We start from the raw sequence: 25,779 nt of genomic DNA on the forward strand, positions 1-25,779 counted from the left end.
AAATACTTGGAATTACTTTTGGATTTGTCACGGTCCTGGGTCTCCTGACCCAGCGTTTTTAGTTCTTTGTGATTTTTGTATTATTGTACTTGTGTGTGATTTATTCTATGGCTTCTAGTTTTGATCCCTTGCCCTTCATGTCTCTCTGTGTCCCCTCTGTTCTGTGTAAGTCTGTGTCTTTGCATGTTTGAGTTTCTTGTTTTCTGTCACTCTGCATTGTGCATTATGTTCTCATGGTTGGTCTTTTGTTACTCTCTCTAGTCTAGTCTCTTGTGTTCCCAGCTGAGTATTTCCCTGTGTATTTTGGTTCTTAGACCTCTGCCTTATGGTTTATGTCTCTGTATTTCTTAGTTGCTGTCTCCACTGTGTCAAGTTCGCGTCTCTGTGTGATACTTCCTGTTTTACTTTGATGGTCCGTGTCTCATGTGAATGCGTCCTGCTTTGCTTGTCTCGTCAGTCCTGATTTCTCCCAGCTGTGCCCTCCTTCTCTGTCTCATTCCCCTCGTTACTTCCCAGTGTATTTAAACCCTGTGTTTCTCTGAGTCAGTGTCGCGTCGTCCCTCATGCTGTGTGGATCTACCTGTGTCTCTCTGTGAGTTTTCTAAGTTCCCAGTTTAGATTAGTTTGTATGTTTTTTCCCTGCCAGCAAATAAAGCTGAGTTTTGAGTTCACCTCCCTGAGTCTGTGAGTCCTGCATTTTGGGTCCAACTCCTGCCTGCCGCACAGCGATTCATGACAGGATTATAGTTCTCCAATAGAAAACTGAATATCAATTTCGTGGAATATCACTCCTCTGGACTGAGGGCTTTTTAATATCAAACTTGCTTTAACATCACAATTTAACAAAAAGAAGAGTGAGTCTATTCATGCAGTGTTTTTCTGTGAGTGGCACTTATGCAAAACCTCTGAATTAATGAACAAGCTACTTAAAACTGCACGTTTGTTCAAAGACATCTTCCGAGTTGTGTCTGTCTGTGCGTGCTGTGAGTTTACACCAGGCTCCCACTGGTAAAATCACCTACAGACTCTAATCAGAGGCAGCGTTGTTTCATCAGGACAAATTCACTGCTGGTTATAGAAAATTACTGAATGAAGACTTAATGTGTGTACATTTGTTGGACCAACTTTTCTTTCCCTAATTCTTTGTGGCACAGATTCAGCAAAGTGCTGGAAACATTCCTCAGAATATTCAGGCCACCTGCAGCCTGAATGGCTGATACAGAGCAGGATAAATCTACGCTTTCACGTTCTGACACTGCCTTCTGAATGACACAGCAGGAACAGAAACTCATCAGACCTGGAAGTGTTTGTTCAATCTTCTGTTGTCCACTTAGGGTGATCCACATGAACTGTAGCTTCAGTTTCCTGTTCTCAGCTGACACCTGGTGTGGTCTGCTGCTGCAGACCATCTGCTTCAAGGTTCAGAGATGCTCTTCTGCAAACTGGTTGTAATGATTGTGTGTTTTTTTTTTTTTTTTTTTTTTTTTTTTTTTGAATCACTGTTGCCAGCTTCCATGTGATTGGATGTTTGTGTTAGCAGTTGGCTGCACAGGTGTACCTAATGAAATGTCCATTGTGTGTTTACAGAGTTGAGGCCATGTTGTTATATTAAGTGATTAATGGTAAAAGTCTGATTGTTACTAACAGCTCAGCCAACAATGTTTGGTACTTTGGGGATTTTGAGTATTGTCTGTCTGTCTGCACACAGATTTGATTATTATAGTACCTGCTGGTTATGTCAGTGGAAACTATAGTTACAAAATTTTACAGATCTGTGCTTGTTCGACACTGGGTTACTTTTGAACACTACGACTGCATAACAAAATGGTCTCTAATTTCAACTATGCTTTTTCTCTGGTTACAACAAAAACGTTTAATTCCTCTGTTTAATGAGCTGCTAAACACAAACGTTCATATCTGAACTGGCAGAACAGAAAATGAGTCTAGTGTCTGCAGGACTACTGTGCTGTTAAAATGCAGCCTCATATTTACACAGCTTGCAATGATACAGTCAGCTAATTATTTACTGAAAATGTTGGACACAATTGATATACAACATTATTTTTTATGTTTTTTGGTAAGTTTATAAGTAAACGAGTATGCTTACAGACACACACAGGCAGTTATAGTAGATTGCATACAGTTGGTGTAAAAAGGACACCCAGCACAAAGAGAAGAGACATCTCATCTCAGTGTTTTTCATTGCTTATAGTGCACAGATGATAGCATTCATAGTTAGCACAGTCAATCAGTATTTCTGGAAATGTCTGTGAAGGTTCTCAGTCATCCAGCTCATCGTAGTCAAAGGAGCTTGCAAAGAAAAGCGTCTGGACTTCTTTAAGTTGCTTGAAGACGTTTCACCTCTCATCCAAGAAGCTTCTTCAGTTCTAAGGTCAAATGGGGGGGGGAGTCCCAGATATAAACCTAGTGGGAGTTTCCCCCCACAGAGGGACAAAAGGACCCCCTGATGATCCTCTAATCGCCTGAGCCAAGGTGTGAAACTGGGTGTGGGTCCCAATCAGCCAGAGTTTCGGGTGAGCTCATTGTGAAACCTGGCCCCACCTTATCATGTGATTTCCTGAGGTCAGATGGCCCAGGATGTGAGTGGGCGTTAAGGCGTCTGGGAAGGATCTCAAAACTGGATTATAGATGGCAGAGAGTTGGTGTCGTAAACCACCGCCTCTGTTCAAAGATGGTCGCTCACAGTGGACATAGATGGCTTCTTTCACTCCTCTTTCAAACCATCTGTCCTCTCTGTCCAAAATGTGAACATTGGCATCCTCGAAAGAGTGACCTTTGACCTTAAGATGGACAGCTGAGTCTTGTCCTGTGGAGGTGGCTCTTCTAATCCAGTTTTGAGTTCCCTCCACCTTCTCGGATGAAAGGTGAAACGTCTTCAAGTAACTTAAAGTCCAGACGCTTTTCTTTGCAAGCTCCTTTGACTGTTTCTGGAAATGTGATAATATGGCTGTTTGTTGTTTTAGAGCTGAAATTCATCACATGGTCTCATTTTCTGGGTTAAACCTTGGCACGTGTTCAACAATTACAATTAGCACAGTCACATTTGTATCAGTTTGTCTGTGTAATGTGTTTATGATACTAAAAAGGAAATATGCAGAAGATAAAGAGTGAACACAAACACTGTAAAATGTATGAACTCACAGGAGGTGTGGGTTTAAGTAAAGTGCTTTGGCTCACTGTTTAATGTCTGGATTATGTCTACGTGTGCAGCGATGCTGGTCTCAAAGTGTTTTATATGGATTCTGAAGCTTATTCAGGCTCATTCAGGTGGTGCATAGTGTCAGACTGAAAGTATTACTAAGTCATTGGTGGCATAAAACATAAGCCTCAATTTGCATGTTTTAAATTACTTTGCTCAAGTCTCATTAAAGTCTCGTAGAGGAAATGACAAAAGTTCCAAAGGAGAAGTTAGTAAGCCTCTAAAAGGTATTTTGCTATGATTAATAGACCTGCTTCCACACCGTACCTTATGATATACAAAATCAAGTTCTGTAACAAGTGTACAGGTGAACAAGGATTATTAGAAACACACTCGTGCAGTGTACCGAAAGACAGCGAATCAAATCGTGATTCTGGCTGACGTTCTGCACGTCCAGCCCACACGGCCGTCAAGTCTTTGTGTCCTGATCAGAATTAATCACCACTGTAAAAGGTTTCATTTATTTTATGTATATGATACAGTTTCAGCATGTCAAAATATGAAGAGTCTTTGCTTTTCTTCTGTTCCAGCTCAACTTTATTTTGTTTGTGAACATCGTGCGAGTTCTGGCCACTAAAATACGAGAGACGAACGCAGGGCGATACGACACCAGGAAACAGTACAGGTTTGAAATGACTTTTTCTGTAACGCCACTCATTCATCCTGTGCTCAGGGTTGCAGTTTGCTCTAAATGCCTCTGTATGTCACTACTCGTGAATGCTGATGTGCTGATAACTCACCGTTTCACTCCCCAGATGCATCAGTCAGGTGCTGTGTCAGGCTTCTGTCTTGTTTCTTAAGGACATAAGGTTCAGATACTGTCAGTTTGCTTTAGATTGTTATTACTTTAGGCCTGCCACTTTTTCATTTGTCCTCCATTTGTCCAGTTTTCTCATTTCTTTTAAGGAAACTGCACACCATGGTGAGATATGGATATAACGGAGTTCTCAGTTACTAGCTCTTTGGAAATCACTTAATTGGTCAAAGATATAATTTTACGGCTGTCAAACTGTGTTATCTTTTGTATTTCTCATGGAATCAGCTAAAGAAATGCAAACAATTTATGCATCTTTGCAACAGGCTGCTAGTGACAAAGAGCCTAAATGTACAATTTACAAGTGGCTCCAAGTTGCCTGCTGTGTGTCGACACAACACTGGTCCACTGGTTCATCCCCAGAGTTAGAAATATATTAGAAAATGGTCAGATACAAGGGCTGGACTACTCTAGTGTAAGACTACAGTGTGTATGACATGAAATTAAATGGAAAAAAAAAAATGCCTTTTTTCTTTTTTGATAGCCTTCTGATTGCAGCTCTTAGGACGTGAGGATGAAAGCTTTGAAAATTTTGCAGACAGACAATATTTACTGATTTGCAGTGTTAGGTCTCTACGGAACTAGATTCTCTTATAATGATGTGAATCTGAGCACAACTCTTAACCCCAGCTCAACAGAGCAACAAGTGAAGGATCCACTGATGCAGCATCAAATATTTACTGAGTTTAATTCTCAGTGTGCCAAAATATTACAGACTCCCACAGACCAAAGATGAGCACATTAGTTTATGATGATTGGCCACAGGTATGAGACAGATGGGTTGTATAGAGCGCTCTGTGAATGAATGAATATGATGCTTTATCTACATTAGGGGAAATGCATTGTTCAGTAGCTTTCTAACAGACTCGAGGCTGAAGTAAGGGTGGTTCAGACCACAAACCTTCTATTTAGAAGAAGTTCTAGTCTATGCTTTGACCCACAGCTGATCAACTTATAGAATATTTTCTACTGACGGCTGTAAAAAAAAAAAAAAAAAAAAAAAAAAGTTCTAAATATCTTTGCTGGCAAGCTCAATTCTTTCAGATCAAAATTCAAGTCTTTATCATCTGAGTTTTCTCTGATCTCCTGGACATAGTTTCTCATCTGTCTCTTCTCTAACTAAAATGAATCCTGACAAATTTCATATAAAAGTTCTGCCTGTCACTTCCCCCCCCCATGCTGCTCTCAGTTAGCGATCTGTCTCTTTTATCCAGGTGCATTAAATGATTGCTTCAAGACAGCTAGTGTCCTCCCTCTCACAGATACGGCTGTTTTACATAATTACAGTGCATGTTCAAACTTCCCTTCATTTCTGAAATTCTTGAGGAAACCATTTCTCATCAGGCTCGCCAGCCAGTTGACAAGAATATCTGACAAGTTCCAGTTTGGTTTCCATCAAGACCAGAGCAGTAGTGAAAATGAATAATGACATTTTTATACGCTTATACATGCAGCTGTGCTTTTCTGTTTAGACCTAATAACTTCAAAAATCTCCCTTACCTCAGTGAATATTTCATTAGTATTACCCTGAACTTCCTGCCTCTCAGTCCCGTAAAAAGTTTGACTAAAGACGTCAAACTGGTCTCTCCTTGACAATATCAAGTCATCTGCTAAAATATTTGAATTTTGAACCTCACATCCTTAAGCTCATCTGGTTTTATTTCTTTCATCTAAAAAAAAAACTGCAAAAAAACCCCCCAAAAAAACTTCTGTTAACCAAAAACATTTAGATTTAGTTCTCACTTTAATGTGCTATCATCTCGATTATTTTAATAGTGGGTTCGCAGAATTATGTACAAAGTCTATGAAATGAGGTGAACTCACAGAAATACACACCATGTGATGTAAATAAAGGCAAAAATCAACAAGCTTATTGATGCTGTTACGTCCCCACATGAAAGCTAGGCGAAGAGGGTGGGGGACAGTAACGGTTGGATCCGGGTTGAAATGAAAAGAACACCAGGCAGAGGTAGTTAACACAAAATCTTTATTATAATCAATTAACTCAATCACATAAATAGTAACAGAAGGACACAGCACCGCTGCTTTAATGGTAGATCAGACAGGTCAACCCAAAGAGATGGCGACCACTTAAACAAAGAAAACAACTATAAGGCTCCAACAGAAAAAGACAGCAACGCTGCTATTAACAATAACCAGGCAGGCCACACAAAATAATGGAGGCCACCGTCCCTTAAGGAAAACCACTGCTCAGTTAAGAACTACTCAAAGAGCCACACATGGTGGGGCTGGTCACACACAGCAGGCCTTTTCCACACCTAGACCAGCCTCACACACTGGCCAGCACAGAGGAACTCCACCAAAAGCCTCTCCCACAGCCACACTGCTCTTCTCCAGCTTATATCACCAGCTTATAATTGGTGGTAAACGAGGGCAGATGAGCAGCAGGTGTGTCCTAAAAGGAGAAGGCAGGGGCAGAGAGAGACAGGGGAGGGGCAATAAAGGAGGAGGAGAGGACAACACCACGCCCACACACTCCCACAGCCTCACAGGAAGTAACAGATGCTGTTGTGAAGACAGCTGGAGCTGTTTGGTTCAAATTAATTTTTTATAAAGCGACGAGGAAATGTGGAGAAAAGTGACAGAAATTGTAAGATTTCTGTGCAAAATATGTAACAGTAACTTGATTCTAGCCATCAGCTGTACTCCTCATCCTGGTGGCTGTCAGGGGGATTCCAACACTCGTGTTTAACAAAGTTTGACCACTTTTCTCCAACACGGTCAATCCATTAGCAGCTGGGTAAGGGCTAGACTTGGTGTTCCTAACCTTACTGTTCCTCTGATAACCACCAATGCTCAGCTTCAACCACTAGCAAACAGCTAAACAAACACAAGCTCACTTAGCTTGATAAGCGTGGGTCTGCAATAACGCGGCAACCGCTTACCAGAAAAAACTATTCTTGCAATGAAGATATAATTACAGTGCAATAAAAATTGATCCCGAAACCATAAAAACGTGGGGACTGCCTTGGCTGCTGATCTTCATGGAAAAGAAGGCGATAGTGCTTAATGTGGGGCCAGGGGCTGTTATAGATGGGGTTGGGGTACTCCCGTGTCCACAAAGGGATTGGTCTGTCTCAGGCTCAGATGAGTAAACACACTAACATAAGCACTATATGCCCAACACAAGCCCCCACCTTAACCTTTAGCAAAGATGTGATACTGGAATATAATTATTCGGGTTGTGAGAACTGAAGTGTCTCCACAAAATTATATATACACACACACACACACACACACACACACACACACACACACACACACACACACACACACACACACACACACACACACACACTTGCAATTATCACCATTTCCCCCCCTGCTGGTGCTGGCGTCAATGTGTCAGATAAAAACCGTATAATTACAGTGTATTATCTGACAGGAGCGTAGCTCTGAATGCCGCTGGCGAGGTCGTTCTGTGTAGATGAACAGACGATTTGTCAGAAAAGATGATAATGATCCAGTAAACTGGAAGCTGAATACACGTCATACACATTTGTTTTATTTGAGTTTTTAAAACTTTTAAACTGAACAATGCAAACATGAGAACACAAATCAACATTAAAACAACTCACTTCCATCCTGTGGTCAAGTGTTTTTCCTCCATTCAGAGTTTCTTATCTAGTTTATCTAGATCTGAGTCATTATTATAGTTATAGTCTACTTTTTAATGTTTAGTCTCCTAGTTTAGTATTTCCGCTGTTTGCTAGTTTATTCATATTTCTCAGTTCTCAGTAATTTGATTCCCTTTCATGTCCACTCTGTCTCTGTGTAGCGTCCCACCTTTTGTCTTTGTGTTGTTGTTTCCCTTTCTGTGTGTTGAGTTTAAAATTTCACCGTGTCTCCTTCCTCCTCTGTCAGATCCTTATATTTAGTCTATTCATGTGTTTGTTTGTTATCTTTCCATTTAGTTATTGCCTATCCTGTTCCCTTTGTCTCTTCCACGGGTTTTGTCTTGTCTTGTGAAGTCAGCCATGTCTCTGTTTGTTTACCTTTTTGTCTTAGTGAAGTTTGTGTGTTTTTGTCTCAGTGTTTATTTTGATTTTGTTTTGCTTCCCCTGTCTCGTTACTCCTGATTTGTCTCTGCTGTGTCTCCAGCTGTCTCCACTTGTCCTAATCACCTTCCCATATTGTCTCATTCTCCCTTTGTCCCTTGTTGGAACCTGAAGTTATTGAAGTTCCCTTCGTGTTTCTCAGTGTTTTCCGGCCTCAGTATTTTTGCCACTTTAGGTTCCAGTCAGTTTATGTTTGTAGTTTTCCTTTTGTATTTTATGTTTTCCTTATCATTGTATCCCAGTCACCAAAAAGGTAAAAAAACAAAACAAAAAAACCTGCAGAAAAAAATTAAAATCACTTCTAATGTTGTGAAAGAAAACACAAGCAAAACACAATCTAAAATGTACCACTTCTTGAGTTTTGACAAAAAACAAACTAATCAAAAAGTCAATTACTCTCAACTGAAGAAATGTTTTCCTTACTTTCTGTGCTATAAAGCAATCAAATTACCCTTCCATCTTCCGGTTTCCATTTTCTCTCGTCCTCCTCACCTTTATCTTTGTTTCATTCTCGCTATTTTCTCTAAGTTTCCCCGTTTCTTCCCTTTTCCCATTAATTTTCCCTTTTTAATCCTTTTGGTAGATTTCTTTCAATTAGCTTATTTCTCGGAATCAGACCATTTACACACTCAGACAAAATCACTGAGATAAAAAAAAAAAGCTAATGGACCACAAGGAGTTCATCTTTCAGCAGGAAAAATTGTTTACACCTTATTTTTCCAGCTCCAAAAAAAGAGGAGATGAGAACCCACACGGCCAAAATCGAAGAATCAAGTAAAAAACTGATTTGATTCTTAGATTTTGACACAAACACGTCCATTAAACTTTGTCTTAGTCATCTTTCTGCTAATCTGTTCCAGCAGTTACGAAAATGGAAATGCAAAAGGGATCTGATGAGAGATTCACATACTGAGATCAACAGTAACATTATAACTAATTAGAACCAAGCTGTGCACTGGTTTCCTCTGCTTTAAATTAAGTGAGCTAATTTTTCCATGCCTCCCTCTGCTTGTCCAGGACAGCGAGGTATTCCCAATCCAACTGAGAGATATAATCTCTCCAGCAGGTCCTGGATCCATCACGACGCCTCCTCTCAGTAGAAAGTGCCTGAAACACGTCATGTAGGAGGGGTCCAGGAGGAATTCAAGTCAGATGCCCAGACCGCCTCAAATGGCTCCTTTCAGTGTGGAGGAGCAGCAACGCTCACTCCAAAGTTTAGTCGAGGCACCCTTCAGAGGAAGCCCTTTTCCAGTGCTTGTATCCGCGATGTGATTCTCATGACCGCAGTTGAGAACAGGAACAGAGTCTATATCGACCAGTAAATTAACACCTTTGCGTTCAGGCTCAGCGCTCTCGTCACAGCAACATAATCTGTGGAAAATCAAGGTTTTTTTTCTTTATTTCCACACTCTGCTGTGGCAGTATCACTAAAGACTGGCTCAGCAGACCAGAAACATGATCTGATCATCAGTTGTTTAGGTTGGTACAACTCTGATGTAACTGATGGCTCTGAAAGGCACTTTACATCAGTCAGTGAACACATACCACAGCCAGGGTCGTATGTGCCCCCATGGTAATGCACAGTCCCTTCAGTTATTCATACAGACGAGATCTGAGGAACTGACAAGGCGAGTGAAACAGATCCATCTGTCTGTATCTGTGTTAGTGCAGTCTAACTGTAGATTATAAGGTTGAATAAATACGTTTGGTGACCATAATTGCAGAACTTCAAAGGATGGCTATGAGGCTGCACGTGGAATTAATCAGTTTATTTGACTGGAACAAACCATGCCAAATATGTGCTGATGAATTTTGAGCAAAAGCCTGCAGTGTCTTCCTGTGAATGCTGTGGGTGGACTAATGAGATGAAACATGAAAAAAAAAAAATCTGTTTCATTTTTTTTCTCTAAGGTCACAAAGTTGTTGCTAAAAAAACATTAAACTGGCTGCAGATGATGTCTTTGATCACGCCAAATCTGCCTTTTTACCTCCATGAATGAAGGTTCATTCTTTGTTTTCACATGTCCGGTGCATCGATGTTTTCATGCAGAATATTGTGAGATTTGTTTTTCATTTGATTTAAATGCATACGCATGTTTAGCCTTGTGCCTTAGTCAAATTAAAGTTTTGATTTCAATTTATGCAGCGAAATTGGAAATTTAAGAAACACTGACAAGTTGATTTTTAAAGGGTAATTTTAAAACATTCACAGTAAAACGTTCTTCAGAGACGGAGCATCAGTATTCATTCAGCTCTTTAGTAATTACATTTGGTCCAACCATTTCTATTCTTTGGTCACATTAAAGGAAACGACTGTCTGCTGTTATGATGCATGCACACGAAGTGCAAAGCAAACGTTCACCGTGTAAGTCATGTGAAAACAGTCGTTGGAGTGCTTTTGAACTCTGGCTTTTAACAGCCAATGTTATCCTGAAAACACAACCTTATGCTTGGAATTAAGAAACAGGAACATATTTTAAAAACCACCTCTAAGCCCCATTAATTACAGGATAATATGGGAACACCCACTTTCGTTCTGCAGGGATGTTAGCTGCTCTTAGCTTGTTAGCTTTTGCTTTTTGTTTTGTTGTTGTTTTTTCGTACAGGAAATTCAAAATGATGTGCATGTGACAACTTCGACTACTGCATAATATTTCTGTCACAGATGAAAAGCGAAGTTATAACTGCGATCCTGGCATGAGCCACACCAACACACTACAGCACATTAGGAGAAATCCTCAAAGCTCAAGGATTTCTCCTGTATTTCCAGCCTTTTATGCATCTTGTCAGAAAGTTTTAAATTCATCGCATGATCTAATTTACTGTGACGTTCAAACTGCTCCTCTGTTGCAGACTGTAGCAATCTTTTGCTGGAGTTGTTGTGCCCATTTCCCCCCGGGGGGTGTACAAGGGACAACAGAAATTTAATAGGCTGCAAACTTGCTCCTCACTTTCCAGGATGAGTCATTACATGAAGTTCTCATCTGAGCTTAAAGGCAGTTTAGACATTTCAGTGTGTTTTTCAGGCCAAAGGCAGTACAATCCAAAACAAGTCAGATGGTCTCATAAATTAAAAGCATGGAACTGATCCCTGAGCAGTATATTCCTTGGAGGTCTGTACTGTTTAATGAGCGTGTGCACTGGCACTACATTTGTGTGTGCACATGTGTTTCAGCTTGCTGGCATAAGTCAACTTTAACACAGTATTTGTTTTGATGTTCATTTACTTTATTAAATGCTTGAGAGTGAAACTGTGCACACTTCAGTGCCGTTGTTGATGAGCTGATGATGGACTGCAGTTAGCCGTCTGCAGTGACTGGAACGTGTATTTGTTCATATTGCTAAGACTATGAGGTACTTCCCGCTTTTATAAAGCATTCATAAAGCTGTCAGTTTGATTTCTAGTCAGTGAGCTCAAAAACAACAGGTCAAATACATGCCCACCAGGAAATAGTCCCAACAGAACAGAAGTAATTTTATCTGATGCATTCAAACATCTGTCACTTTTTGATTTAGACAAACGGTAACTAACGGGATTCTCACTGAAGCCAGAAGTGGAGACTGAAGCTTGTTATATGCTCTGGGAAACGGAGTCCCAGAGTTTGCTTAAAATCATTTATTTTGCACGTTCTCCCAAGACTGAGCCTAAATGATAAACTGAAAAAGTATACTTTAGTTCTGCAGTCTAGTTACCTTGCTTAATTAACATTCCCCGAGCAACAAGTTTGAAAACCTGTCCTGTACTTTTGTATTCGAGCCAGGAGAATTAGCTTAGCTTGTGTGAAGAATAGATGCTTGGCAATTTAAAAAAAAAAATCACTGCCAATTCTGCATCCAGAGAAAGTATTAACCTGGCAAACATCAAACTAATTTGCCGCTAGTTAAGCCGTACACTGTAACGATGGCTGCTTTCAGTCACTTCGATATGAAAACTAGAACCTCTGTCTTGTGTGTGTCCTCGCAGGAAACTGGCAAAGTCCACTCTTGTGCTCGTGCTGGTGTTCGGCATCCACTACATCATCTTCGTTGGGATGCCTCATACATATCAGGGACCAAGCTGGGAAATCCGAATGTACTGTGAGCTGTTTTTCAACTCATTTCAGGTACTTTCTGTGTTACACAACATGTTATGAGCGCTTCGCATCCGCTTCTTCCTGTGAAAAATGCACCGAGCAGCAAACACACCTGCACCAGGTCATTTTGCTCAGACTTTTGGCGATCCATGAAGGGAATGCAATTTTGGTGCACAGAGCAAATGCATTTTTCCTGGTCGCTTGGACTTGCTTAGCATTGGACCTGCTCCATAATATTTTGGCCACTTTAACTAAAAAACAAAAACATTTTGTTTTCCTAACTTTTGCACTTTTCTTTTGTTTGTGGAAACTTTCAGCCGGTCAGTCCAAGCATTATTTGGCAAGTTAATGAGAGACTATTTAAAACTGTGCAGTTGCCGACAGCTAGAGGGGGCCTACAATGAACATCGTTTATTTACACTGGTACACACAAGCTCTTTATATCTATTCCAAGGTCACAGGCATCTGTTCCATCTGCTGCCTAAATAAACACGTGTAAAACCACAATTGCACAGCGAGTAGTGAAAGCATCAAGCAAGCGACTTTACTCATGAGCTTATCCAGTTTGGCAGCTTTTAATAATGATTCCACTCTTTCCAAGCCAAATCAGCAGGTGTCTTGGGTACTGACACATTTCAAACGACTCGCCACAAATCCATAGAAACCAATCAATTAACAGTAACACCAGTGCTCCTGCATTTTTAATTACAGTACTGTTAGACGTGTCTCGGCAGTAACGATGTGAGTGACAGGGATTGTAGAGATTTTACAGTGCTCCCTGAACCAAGAGGCTTGTACGGCCACAGCGGCTCTAAAGATTTAGCATTTAGAAAAGCCTTTAATTACTGCTGTCGCACTGTAGTAGCATTTAAAAGCAGATCATTATAGATTTTTCTCCGGCCAAATAAAAAAAATAGTATATTCTTCTTCAGTTACTGTCATGATGAAATGTTTAGTAAAATCAGAAACTAAAAATCTCTCCAGAGAACTTTGGTTTGTTTTGGCTTTTCAGAGATTTACTACCAAGATGTCTCTCACTAGTTGTGCATCGCAACGTGCACACAAACACACACATGAGCATGCAGACACAGATGGTCTGTAGACACCTTCATAATTCATAACTGCGTTAAAAACTTTCTGGTTCAGTGAACACAAGAACAGAAGGAGCCAGAGACACACTTTCTTTATTTTAATTAGACACTACAATAAGAAAAATCTTCTACATCCTCGATAAAATTGAAGCCATAATTTTGAGCTGAAATATATAAAATCAAATGTCTGTTTATTCAAGTGCTTGGTGTGGTGTGCTTGGTGTAAACTGGATCTATCCCAATTACTCAAGTACATTTAATGTGACCAGATTCCTGTCATGGCGGAGTATGCCAGGGACGTTTATTAATGCACCCAAAAGCAGACGCTGGAGCGAGGGACTGCATTTTTAAACCAAAAGCGAGGCTTTATTAAGGCTGGTAAACATGTAGGAGCGACAACTAAACAGAAACCTAAACTGGGAAAAACTAAAAAACTGTGACAAGACTGTAGAATGAAACGACTACGATGCGACGTAGAAGGAAAACAGACGACCTGACAATGAACAACGGAAGACAGGGGACTTAAATAATTTCCCCCAGGGATCAATAAAGTATTCTGATTCTGATTCTGATAAATACACACAGGAGGTGATCAGGAAACAGCTGACTAGAATTAGCACAATGACATCACAGGGGAAGTCAAACTAAACACAGTGACACACAACACTCTTTCAAAATAAACCAGGAAACACTGAGAAAATAACAATAATCAAAGAATAAAACTAAAACATGCAAAACACTGGGTCGCAGTCACTATCGTGACAATTTCATTAAATTAAACAATTTACACTTTAGGTATCCCATAAAATTACGTGGAAAACTTTTTAATTTTTTAAATGTATTTAAAGCAAAGTGATATTAACTGGTTACCTGCAGCATCACTATCATCTTAATAGCCATTCTTTGTATTGCATGTAGATCAAAGTGGTAAAGAATGTGATGATCGCACTAAATGTCTGAAACGGTTCATAACTTGTATTTCAATTTTTCTTTTCAGGGCTTCTTTGTGTCAATTATCTATTGCTACTGCAATGGAGAGGTGAGTAGGCAGTGATTTATTCACACTTGATAGAAGTGCTTTGACAGTATAACTAGAGAGCATGGCTGCTGTGCCTGTCAACATGTTGTTGATGCTTCAGATATACTCAGTTTTTACTACGTCATTGTATAATTACATGGGCACTCAGTACTAATGGGTCTGACTTGAAGTTTTTATTTCGATCACAACAACACAGCTGCAGAGTTGTGTGTCTGCGTCTTTCACAACACACTGTTGTGTCCACACACAGAGTGTCAGGTTTTTGTACGCCTGTCTAAGTCCTCAAAGCTGCCTTTGTTGTAGTTCCTCCCACAGCTGATGTTGGGATCACTTTTTGCCGTGATGACACACTAAGAGACACGCAAACAGACTGACAACATGAAAACAATTCCAGCCGCGCTGCTGCAGCTGCTGATATCTCCTACAAAGGGTTTAATTACTCCGGTGGTACATGTAATCTGTGGTCAGGCTGATGAAGCGTGTTTTTCTCCCTTCATCTGTGCTGCCATATTATCTGACTCTTATTATCTCATTCTGCACGGAGAGTGCTGAGCGCTGAATTAAAGTTTCCATTTCTGACACTCTGATCTTTACACAAAACTTCTCTTTTTTTTTATGCTGTCGTTCACTTTCCCTTCGTGATCCTCATTATCCTGCGGAGCTCTCCTTTTTATTCTCCGGAGCCTTTCAGAGTCACCGAAAACCAAACAACGCCAAATTAAACTGAAGGTTTTTGTATTCTGTTGAATAAAAGCGCCATAAAGCAATTTGTTATTTTGTTATTAACACTGAGCCAAATGACTCATGTAAGGTAAAAGGGTCTCAGCCAACACTTGGAATTAACATCCAACTCTGCTGCTCCGTGGAGCTTTAAGCTGCTCCTAATGCTCTGTTTTAGTCATTCAGCCCACGCGCTGCGTGCACAGTTGAATCTTTTTCATCCACTTGCATATAGGAAAGTGTAGGCTGCCGTGTCCAGCAAACAATCTCAAATGTTTGATACCATAAAACAGTAAATTCACATGTAGGAAGGCAGAGATCTGCATACACGCTCTGGTCATCAGATTTATAAACTCACGTGTACGCCGGGTCCTCTTTTTGAAGTTTTAAGTCATCATGAAATTTTATACATGTGCTCGGGCTTCATTTCCACTACGATTCTCAGCCATGCCCGGGTGCAGACACTCGCCTGTTTCATCACTTCTGTATTTGGTGCATAGCATTCGTACTACAACTTATTAGACATGGCGATTAGGAATGCATCAAGGAAGAAGTTTATTTTCCTCGTAATTAGGATTGGAGAATTTGTTTTGTTTGTTATAGGGCAAACCCCCCCCCCAAAAACAAAGCGAGTCAGTTTTGTTTTGTATGTAATTGATGCACAATTATTATTATTTTCATTGACATGGCTAAAGTGCGTGTGTAGCATTCATTAAACCTTATTCAGGAGCATTGTTCATGTATTCAAAGGCTTAAAGCTCATTACTGCATGCACATAAATGTCATGATGAAATATTGTCATATTTAGAATCAACATATATCATTCCCTGTATACTGATATCACTTTGATCTTTAGATGGTCTATTGGCCTTGAAGGAAAGGTCAAGGGTCAAATATGACACGACATTTTAAAACTTCTTACAGTGCTTTTTATATGTTGACAATACACACCACACGTGTCTACACCCTCACAAAGTTTTATCAGAATTTGTTCAAATGTTATCATTACAGACAGAAAACATGTCTGCCAGTGCTCGCAAAAACATAACTTCCTTATCAGAGATAAAAATAATGTTGTCTTTTCAGGCTTTGCTTTCTTTACAAAGTGTGTCCCTGTGCCAACTGTGCGAGGGTCACACAGTTTTACTGGACATCAATCCTTTCAAAATACCTTCATGAGTGGGAAAAGTCGGTTTCTGTGTTTGCAAATGGTGTATATAGGAGGAAGTGACACAATTAAATGATTAAATTAGCTGCTTGTTCAGGTTAGGGTTGCACAGATTATCCCAGCTGGCGCTGAGCGAGATGCCTCTTGCCTCCTCAACAGTTTGCTTGACGGTCACAGAGAGGCAGCTTGCCACATTGACACTCACACCTGCACCTTATTTGCAATCACCAGTTAAACTAAAGAGCATGTCTTTGCAGGACTACCTGCAGAAAACTGTGGTAAAATATGTAATTTCCACACAGGGATGTAAGCAACAATAAGATCTGAAGCGAGGATGTGCATGCAGTCTGGCTGCTCTGATATTTTAAACAAAATGAAACAGGAACAAGGAACCACTGGTTAGAAAAGTATTCTGCACCTCAAAATATTTCTTCTGCACTCTGATCTTTGCAAAAAACAACTCAGCTTTGTGTATTTACTGGCTTTTTTCCCCACACCCCCACAGGTTCAGACAGAGATAAAGAAAACATGGACACGGTGGAATCTTTCCTTTGAGTGGGAGGGTCCAGTTGTGTGCGGCCGCTACCGTTATGGATCTGTGGTCGTAGGTCTGAACAACAACAGCACCAGCAGCCAGTCCCACCTGGCTGGTGCTGGGCCGTCCACACGCTCCACCACGCTCGTTTCCAGCCGCGTTTACCGGAGCACAGGTCCAACCGCGATCAGCATGCGTGCCACCCTGCCAGGATACGTAATCAGTAACTCGGATCCATCCATACCCGAGGAGCCTGAGGACAGTGGTCCCAAGCGGGTGGATGATATCTCACTGAGGGAAAATCTGCCTGTTCTAAATATGAGCGGAACGGCTGATGAGGAGGAGGAAACGCTGTAGCAGACATCAGACCGTTTACTCCTGTGTTATTCAAACTCTGAAGAGGGATGCAAAGACAAACCAAAAGTGTCACTCTGCAGACAAGAAGAGGAAAAAATGTCCCGGACATTCATAAGAAGAAGAACTAACGTGAACTTTTTATACAGTACTGTAAATTGTGAAGAAATGTTAACTGTTGTCATTGCTATACTGTTTTTGCTGCCAACGATCACCAAAATGCTGACTTTTAAACTTCTACACACAGAGCCTTTAACAGCGCACACAGGTCACGTGAAAAATGAACACTGAGCCAGAGTCACAGCCCCACACATCACAGTACAGCCGGCACTTTCAGCAAAAGCTGTTGATGGCAGACTGTTTACTTACGAACATCATTTGTTGGAGCGTAAGCAGGCTGGCTGATAAGTGCTACAAGTTGGCAACACTGCTGCTACTCCAGACCCTTTATCTGACAGTGGCTTATTACCTTCAGACATTTCCAAATGACAGGAGGTGAAAAGCTTTTGAGCACCTAGTTTAAAAAAGGACTAAAATAATTAAGTAAAAAATAAAACAAGTTTTTTCCTCAGGGAGGGCAACACCACAGTGCCCTCTATTGCATCACAGCCACTGGAGGTTAGCTTGGAGAAACACTGTAGCATGTTTAACAGCGGTCGTCTGACGTTATGGAAATTTCAGCATCTTTTCCAGCCATCACCTTGATTGTACAGTATATCACATGAGTGCCACATCCAAGCTAGACTCGCACAGCAACGCAAAAATAGACGTTACGGATTGGATGGTGAGGTGAAAACACAGCATGAGCAGCATGATAGCTAACGAGGGATAAAAAACCCATAATCTCAAAGCAAACTGAGCACTGGTGAATCTTGGTTCTAGCAGACATGTTCTCTCAATTTGATCATACAGTAGATGTTTTCTTTAAATAGCTACAAGCTTCATCGAACAGACAATGGGCTCTATTTTCCTGCAAGTGTAAAAACAGCAGCTGCAGAAATGCGTGACGTCACAGACATGCACACCTGCCAGCTAAAGCTATAACTATGCTTGGAATCACTTGTCTGAGTTCAGCATTAGTCTTTTCTCTACCTCAAACTGACGCATGTTTAAAAAGAATGTATATAACTAAATACAGCGTTTTTGTCATCTCTGGCATAATTTCATTTTTGTTTGTTTTTTTGAGAAAACAAATATTTTACCCTACTTGGGTTTAGAGCTTGGGTTTGTTGCTATATCAACACATTTTTAAAAGCTTGAATACTAATTTGCATATATGAGTTTTTTGGGGGCAACAACACACTGATGATGTAGAAGTCTCAAAAACTGTATGTTTCAAGTATCATACACGTCAGCTTGTATGCATCTTATACATGACCTTGAATCGTTTTTTCTTTCATCTACCTCATGCTGATGTGTCAAAATACAGTAAGTTTGACTGAGCTTTTTACCAACTCACATCTCCGCCACAGTTTTAGCTGTGAGGTGTCCATGGACAGTGTAACAGGTGGAAGGACAAAGCTGCTATGGCATCGCTCACTGGTTTGTGAAGTCTTGTTATCCGGTGTTTTCACCATCTTGTTGTTTTGAAACACGATGTGATGTGATGAAGGAGTTGATCTGCCTGGCTGCACGCTCATCGGCTCGTTCTTAGCCAATCCCTGGCTAATCCTTAAACCACCAAAATTTACAAAATCAGCGTCACTTTTTACCCACTGTGAATGTGAGTGACAGAGTCGATTAGCTCATGAGGAAACATTAACAGAACTCAGGGCCTACTTCCATTTTTCTTACATTTATGTAGATAAGATTAATCTTTATTGTCATTGTACAGATAGTAAACAATGAAATTTCAGAGCACTACATTTGAAGGTGCATAAAGACAAGATGAAAACAGACATCATGAAAAGAGGAAGGAGGAAACATGTTACTACAATCACTCACAAACCAGCTTTTACACCTGAGATGTAAGCTCAGTGTTGGCAGCGTTAAGTTTAAGTGTATTTAAAGTCTTTACCGCCCATGGAAAGAAGCTCTTTCCTAATGTTGTTCTGCTTTTAATGTTCCTCCTTCCAGAGGGCAGTTGGCTGAACAAGTGGTGCCCAGGATGATTCTCTTTGCTCTGGAGGGACATCAAGAGCTTTGAGTCTCATCCAAAGAGGTTAAAGGACATCCTATGGTCTTTTCAGCTGACCTCATCACCTCTGCAGTTTTCCCTGTCAGCTACTGTACAGCCAGCGTGCCGCACAGTAACAGCAGTGTCAGAGCGCTCCCAGCTGTAGAGCAGTGGTCACCAGCAGTCTGTCCTGCAGACGGTACAGAAATCTGCTTGCAGCCAAATGTAGTTGGTCTTGAAAGGACTGGACAGACTGATCATGTGAGTGCAAAGTTGTATAAAAGCATAAATAGTGAAAAAAAAGTCTTGCTGACTTTGGCCAAAGTAAGATTCAAATCGGGATTGGGAAGTGATCCGGGTTTTGTCCCGGTGGCCAGGAAAAGAAGAATGTGAAGTTATGGCTCTGTCCATATTCATTTAGATAGGGGATTAAAAATAACTGCCCACACGTGTGTTGGCCCTGTGGCTGCTGAGTGGAAAGACTTGGACAGTCTGTGAAATGCAGTATACTTTCTGTGTAATTTCTTACATACCTGTAGCCATCAAATTCAGCAGGAATGATGAATGAGTCCAAATCTGAGCAGACAAACTCTGAATTATGTCAGGATGATTATTACAGCTATTTTTCATTTTGCCACTTCCAATTATCTTTATAAATACTTGCAGTTGTAGCTCATGTGCATTCAAGTAGAGGCGTATAATGAGCAGCGACACAACGATCTATCCAGTGTTCCCTGAACAAATGATACGTGCTGTTAAAACATATTTTTTAAACAATTTCACACATGAGAAGGCAGCACACGATAAAAAGTACACTCTATTGGTGAATTATGGACATGTGCTTTTCACTCAGAAGCCTCTTAGAGGATGGAAGATGACTCGTAACTTAAATCCTGCTTACTTTACTTACAGCTGACAGAAAAGGATCCTGGGACTCGGCGACACCTGGAAAATGAGAGGCTGAATGCCTCATGCTAATAATATACTCAGCCTTTTCTCCTCATTGCATTAGACCAGGGGTAGGCAACCTTTCTGATGACGAGTGCCATATGATTGCATTAGCAATAAATGTAATAACGCTCTATATGAACAGTTACACACTATATAGAACCACTTTATAGAATTATATTTGCTCGCAGATGTTGGCAGCTGTCAGCGAATAGCGAAAAAAAAAGACACTTTTTATCCATAACAAGAACTCCATGACAGCAAATGAACTGTACAACAGAAAATACAACTGCTATTTATGGTCTCCTCACAACAATGATAAGAGAAATAAACTGGGCCAATATGGCATGTTTGTTATTATTCAACCCAACCCTTCAACTCATTCATGTCACCTAAAAGGTAAACCTGTTTCTCCATCACAGCTCTGATGATTCAGTAAGGACATCTCCTGGTTTCATCTTCATGTTTCCCTCTCACCACATATACAAACCATATCATGACCAGCAGCTTTACAGCTGTGGCTCCAGCAAACATCAGCTAACATCAGCAAACATCATAGAAAGAAATATTAAATAAATTCTAACAACAGCTGATCAAGCTTAAACGTGCTGCTCTTGTTTAGCGCGACATCCGCTGGTTTCCTCTTTCTGGCACAAAATGGGCGATAAACAAACAACAGAGAAAAGCCGATCAGCTAATCATTGATCAGTTTCATGATTGAAGTAGAAACAGGAGAGAGAGGGGAGAGAATGAGAGAAGAAGAGGCAGCTGTGCAGTGTAACAGAATAAATCCACTTTTGTGTCTTTTTCCATTCTAGCTGAAGTCCGGGGCAAACTGCGTCTCTTCTCAGCTCAACACCAAATGCGTAATATTTTTTCTGAATGCGGGACGATTCTGCCTTTTTACAGGATGGTTGGCAACTCTATTTTATTCATAAGGTTAGTTAGTAAAGTTCACTATCAGCAACATCAAAGCACCCACCCAGCTGTATAGAAACTCCGTCATGCTAGTAGCAGTACGAGTTATTGTAACTGACTGTAAAAAGTCAGCACAACGAAAATAAACTCCACCTAAACTTGGTTTATATCTGACCCAGATAGACTGCAGGTCATAACTTCTTACCTGAAGTTCAGTTCACCTGACACTCGGACCAGCGGCCGCCTCGGGTCTCTCCTCCTGCCTCCCCTTTCTCTCATCCACCTGCTGGCCTCCACCACTTGCTAATGTTACTGAATCTGTGGAAGCACCGCCACAGCCACCACCAAACAACTGAGTTATTTTTACACACCGACCAGCATCTGGCCAATCCACCACCTTCCATTGTTTATACCGTTACAAAGAAAAAATCATCGGACCACCGACCAAATCCCAGATGGCCAGTCCAGCTATGGTCGTGCCATCACTTAACCCTTCACGTGCCAACTGTGGCACGCGTGCCTAGGGTTGCCGACCCCTGCATTAGACTGTACCTCGCTGTGCTTGGCTAGTGAATGTCGTCTCAAAACTGCAAACATTTGCTCATCACGCTGTCATGTTTGCACAAAGAGATTTTGCTTCCATTTGCATTCTCACTGTGTTTCAGGACAATAGAGCCCAATGTCACCATTCACAGGAGTTTCTAACCTGCTGTTGGCTCATTTCTACTTCCAGAAGATGACATCGTATAAGAGGAGGATGAATTGTGATGTGCACGAGCTGCTCATTGGTGAATTGCTATAATGTGTGCTCTTGTGCAGTCTGCCCCCTTATAAAAAAAAGAAAAGTGATGTATTTTGTGAAAACAAACTTACCGTTGAGCGAAACTGAATGTATTCAGAATTATTTTTGTGTCTTTAAACTTAAGTTGAACTCAGATTTTCACTATTGATTATACATGCATAGAACATTTCTGTGCATATGTTTACCATTTGTAAAAACAAAGCCAGTAGCACAGACAGATTTTTAGGGCAAATCAGAAATTGATGCAACATTAAAAACTTATATTTTTTTGGACAATCAACCAATGTCCTAAATTTGGTGGCAGCTTAACTGTTTTGTGTCTTCTTTGTGCATGCATTGCATGTTTGTCAGCATTAGATGCAGTCACTGGACACAAAAACTAGAGTATTTATTGTGCTTGTGCCTCCCCTGCTCTTGCAGAAGGTCTTAAAGATTTACTTGAAAGGATTCTTTTAATTCTTGTCTGTACATGTGCTTAATGTATTTGACTGTTTTCCTCTGTGATTTTTTGGGTCTCCCTGCTCTTCTGCTCTACTTCAAACCCAACTCCCTTCTCTCTGTTAACTGCTAATAAATGCTCAATGTTTTCAGCAGCAACATCTTTATGTTCTTGGTATTTCTGCAGTCTTACACATGCACATCACAAACGTTTTGTATGCTCGGTCATGTAGGAGTGCTGATATTAGCGTGTTAGCAAATTGTCAAACAGGATTGTTTTGGTTTAGTTGGTGTTAGCGTGTTGGTTTTAGCAAGAGATTAAGAGGTTATTGGAAGTCGTGACGCCATGCTAGAGAGCTTCAAAAGTCTTCAGTTGGACATTCAGGGTCAGGGTTGTCAAACTCATTTTTGCATCGGGGGCCACATACATGTTAAGTAGGCTGGACTGCAGAAATGAAAAAACAGGAACTTTTCTGTCATCTAGTAGTTTTTTCATTTCATTACTTTGTTGTACCATGAATAGCCATGCGGGAGGTAGAACTTTTCTACTGTCTGAGCATTCAAATCACTTTACTCAACTTGCCTTAAGATTTTCCAAAGCAAGTGTGCTGGACTGAACGGATTCTGGCCCCCAGGCCTTGTTCTGGGTAGAGCGCTAATGTTAACCAGTGGTAATCAAAGGGAGGATGTGTGAAGCTAGCAGTTTGCTTGTGGATAGTGGCTTACGAGTGCTGTATGGAGTCATTTGGGCAAAACATCTGTTGCCCTGTCCTTCTACATCAGTCAGCACAGGCTTGCTACTTGCTTTAGTGCTCGAGCACATTAGTGCTCCACTTTTAATGGAGCTGTTCTGAGTAATGAAGTTCAGATTACTCCTTTTGGACTGGAAAAAAAAAAGCAAAAACATAAAACTATCTAACACTGCTTAAAACCCATTGCACTGTGAAGTAGCATGGCCTAAACAACCTCCTGCCTTGCTTTACAAGTGCATTATATACTCAAATAGTCATTATCTGGAGGACAAGGTTATAATTAGCCTTATGTCACTCGAGTACAGTGTATGGGTTATGCTTTGCACTCAATGCTCTGTGAGTGGACCATTATAAAATATGAAATATTAATGCATTAGCTCAGATGTACCAAATTATCGTCAGACGTCACATTTCGAGAGTCAAGTCAGGCATATTTTGCAAGGGGAGCAGAACTATCACCCCTCTTAAATGACATGCTGAGATGAATGCTTTAAGGACAATGCACCTGCTTGTGTATGTATGAGAGATTTTTTAGTAATCTCTTCAAAATTCATTAAGTCAAATGCATCATTTGGATGCAGTATAAGGTATCCTCTCTTTCTGCTCCTGCTTACTCCTCGTTTGAATGCTGATCCAAATTAACGGACCAACCCCCACAGTATTAGTTGCTGTTTACCGTCCACCTAAAATCAACTCTGACTTTTTAACTGATTTTTCTAACTTTCTCGCTGAAACCCTACTCTTATCTCCAAATATACTACTGCTGGGCGATTTTAACATCCACATGGACAACACATCAAATTCAGCCACAAGAGATTTTATATCTTGTCTGGACAATTTTGGCTTACACCTTTATATGGACGTTCCCACACACTCCAAAGGACACATTTTGGATCTTGTTGTACAGTTTTGACCTTTTTCAGACCATAAATTAGTTTTCTTCAATGCTAGTCTCCGTCTCCCACTATACAAAAATAAACAAAACCGCTCAATTACTTTTAGAAATATTAGGGGCATTGATCTATCAGCTCTTTCCCATGGCATTAATAACTTACCTACCATTGATGCCTCAGCTTTCATAGACGACCTGGTATCTCACTATAACAATGAACTTATCAACCTCTTAGATACATTGGCTCCCCAAAAAACTCAAACTGTTTCTTTCTCTCGCTCTGTGCCATGGTACTCATCTGCATTTCGCCAACTTAAAGCTACTGGACGCCGCCTAGAACGTCTCTCCAGGAAAACAGGACTTACTATTCACAAGGACATGTATCTCAGTCATACACAACACTATAAAGAAGCTATTCATCATGCTAAATCTGCCTACTACACCTCTGTTATTGAATCTGCTGAAGGAAACACTCGCACTTTCTTTTCTACATTGCATAATATTGTTAAACCCCCAGATACCTTTGCCATACATACACACTCTGCAACAAATTTATGGACTTTTTTTACACCAAGATTGAGAATCTTCATCAACAATTGCCCTCGTCCTGTGAAATAGTCAATTATTCTATCTGCATTTTTTGTCCTTCTCAGCTGTCATCCTCTCTGTCCAATTGTGAACGTCCCACAATAACTCAGCTACCTTCCATAATTACTAACTTAAAGTCATCATCATGTAAACTTGATCCACTGCTGACAAATCTTGTTAAACTCTCATTCCCGTCTCTTGCTCCACTGAGTGCTAATATCGTACACTCCTCTCTTACATCTGGTTCTGTTCCTTCTTCTCTTAAAACTGCAATAATAACTCCAATACTGAAAAAGAATGGTTCAGATCCCTCCAATCTAAATAATTTCAGGCCAATTTCAAATCTCCTTTTCCTAGCAAAAATTCTTGAAAAGATAGTGGCTGCACAGGTTCATCATCATCTCATTGGAAATAACTTGTACGAACAGTTTCAGTCCGACTTCTATTCATGTCACAGTACAGAAACAGCTCTAGTAAAAATCACCAATGATCTTCTGCTTGCAGCTGATTCTGGACTTATATCCATCCTCATTCTCCTTGACCTTACAGCAGCTTTCGATACTATCTCCCACCACATCCTCCTTCACAGATTAACATCTATTGGCATCGATGGTAAAGTACTCGCCTGGTTTACTTCTTATCTCTCTGGCCGCTCACAGTTTGTTCAATTACTCCCTCACAGATCAGTATCTACTCCAGTTAATTCCGGTGTACCCCAAGGCTCTGTCCTGGGTCCTTTACTTTCATCATCTATCTCCTACCCCTAGGTAATATTTTTAGGAAGCATAACATCCAGTTTCACTGCTACGTAGATGACACCCAGCTCTCCCCATCCTCCAAACCCACAGCTACTCTCCCACCCACATCCATTTCTGACTGTTTAAGTGAAATCAAGGTCTGGTTTACTCACAACATTCTTAAACTTAAAGGCAATAAAACAGAATTCATTTTAATAATTCATTTTAATAACCAGATCAAAACTGACTACAGTTCCAACCAGTCTTTTGTTATCCATTGATGACTCTGATGTCACACCCTCCCCTCAGGTTAAGAGTCTTGGTGTCATCCTCGATAGCACTCTGTCCTTCACAGCACATATAAATAATATCACTCGGTCTTCCTACTTTCATCTCCGTAATATTGACCGCCTTCGTCCCTCACTCACACCACACAGTACCGCCATACTTGTCAATGCTCTTGTCACATCTCATCTGGATTTCACAGGTCACTTT

At 40.6% G+C, this 25,779-nt stretch overlaps 1 protein-coding gene across 2 annotated transcripts in view; it reads left to right on the top strand.

Annotated features, from left to right (window-relative positions):
* pth2ra (parathyroid hormone 2 receptor a) overlaps positions 1-20,683 on the top strand; it is an 87,304-nt gene extending 66,621 nt beyond the window's left edge. For both annotated transcript variants that reach the window (XM_082508142.1, XM_082508141.1), the window contains exons 10-13: positions 3,751-3,845; positions 12,078-12,216; positions 14,275-14,316; positions 16,710-20,683. In XM_082508142.1, the coding sequence (XP_082364268.1) occupies positions 3,751-3,845; positions 12,078-12,216; positions 14,275-14,316; positions 16,710-17,096 (663 nt within the window). In that variant the 3' untranslated portion in view covers positions 17,097-20,683. The remainder of the gene's footprint in view (positions 1-3,750; positions 3,846-12,077; positions 12,217-14,274; positions 14,317-16,709) is intronic.
* Positions 20,684-25,779: the final 5,096 nt, after the last annotated feature.

Source organism: Aulonocara stuartgranti, assembly GCF_965226115.1.
Source record: "Aulonocara stuartgranti genome assembly, chromosome: 16".
Classification (NCBI taxonomy): Eukaryota; Metazoa; Chordata; class Actinopteri; order Cichliformes; family Cichlidae; genus Aulonocara; species Aulonocara stuartgranti.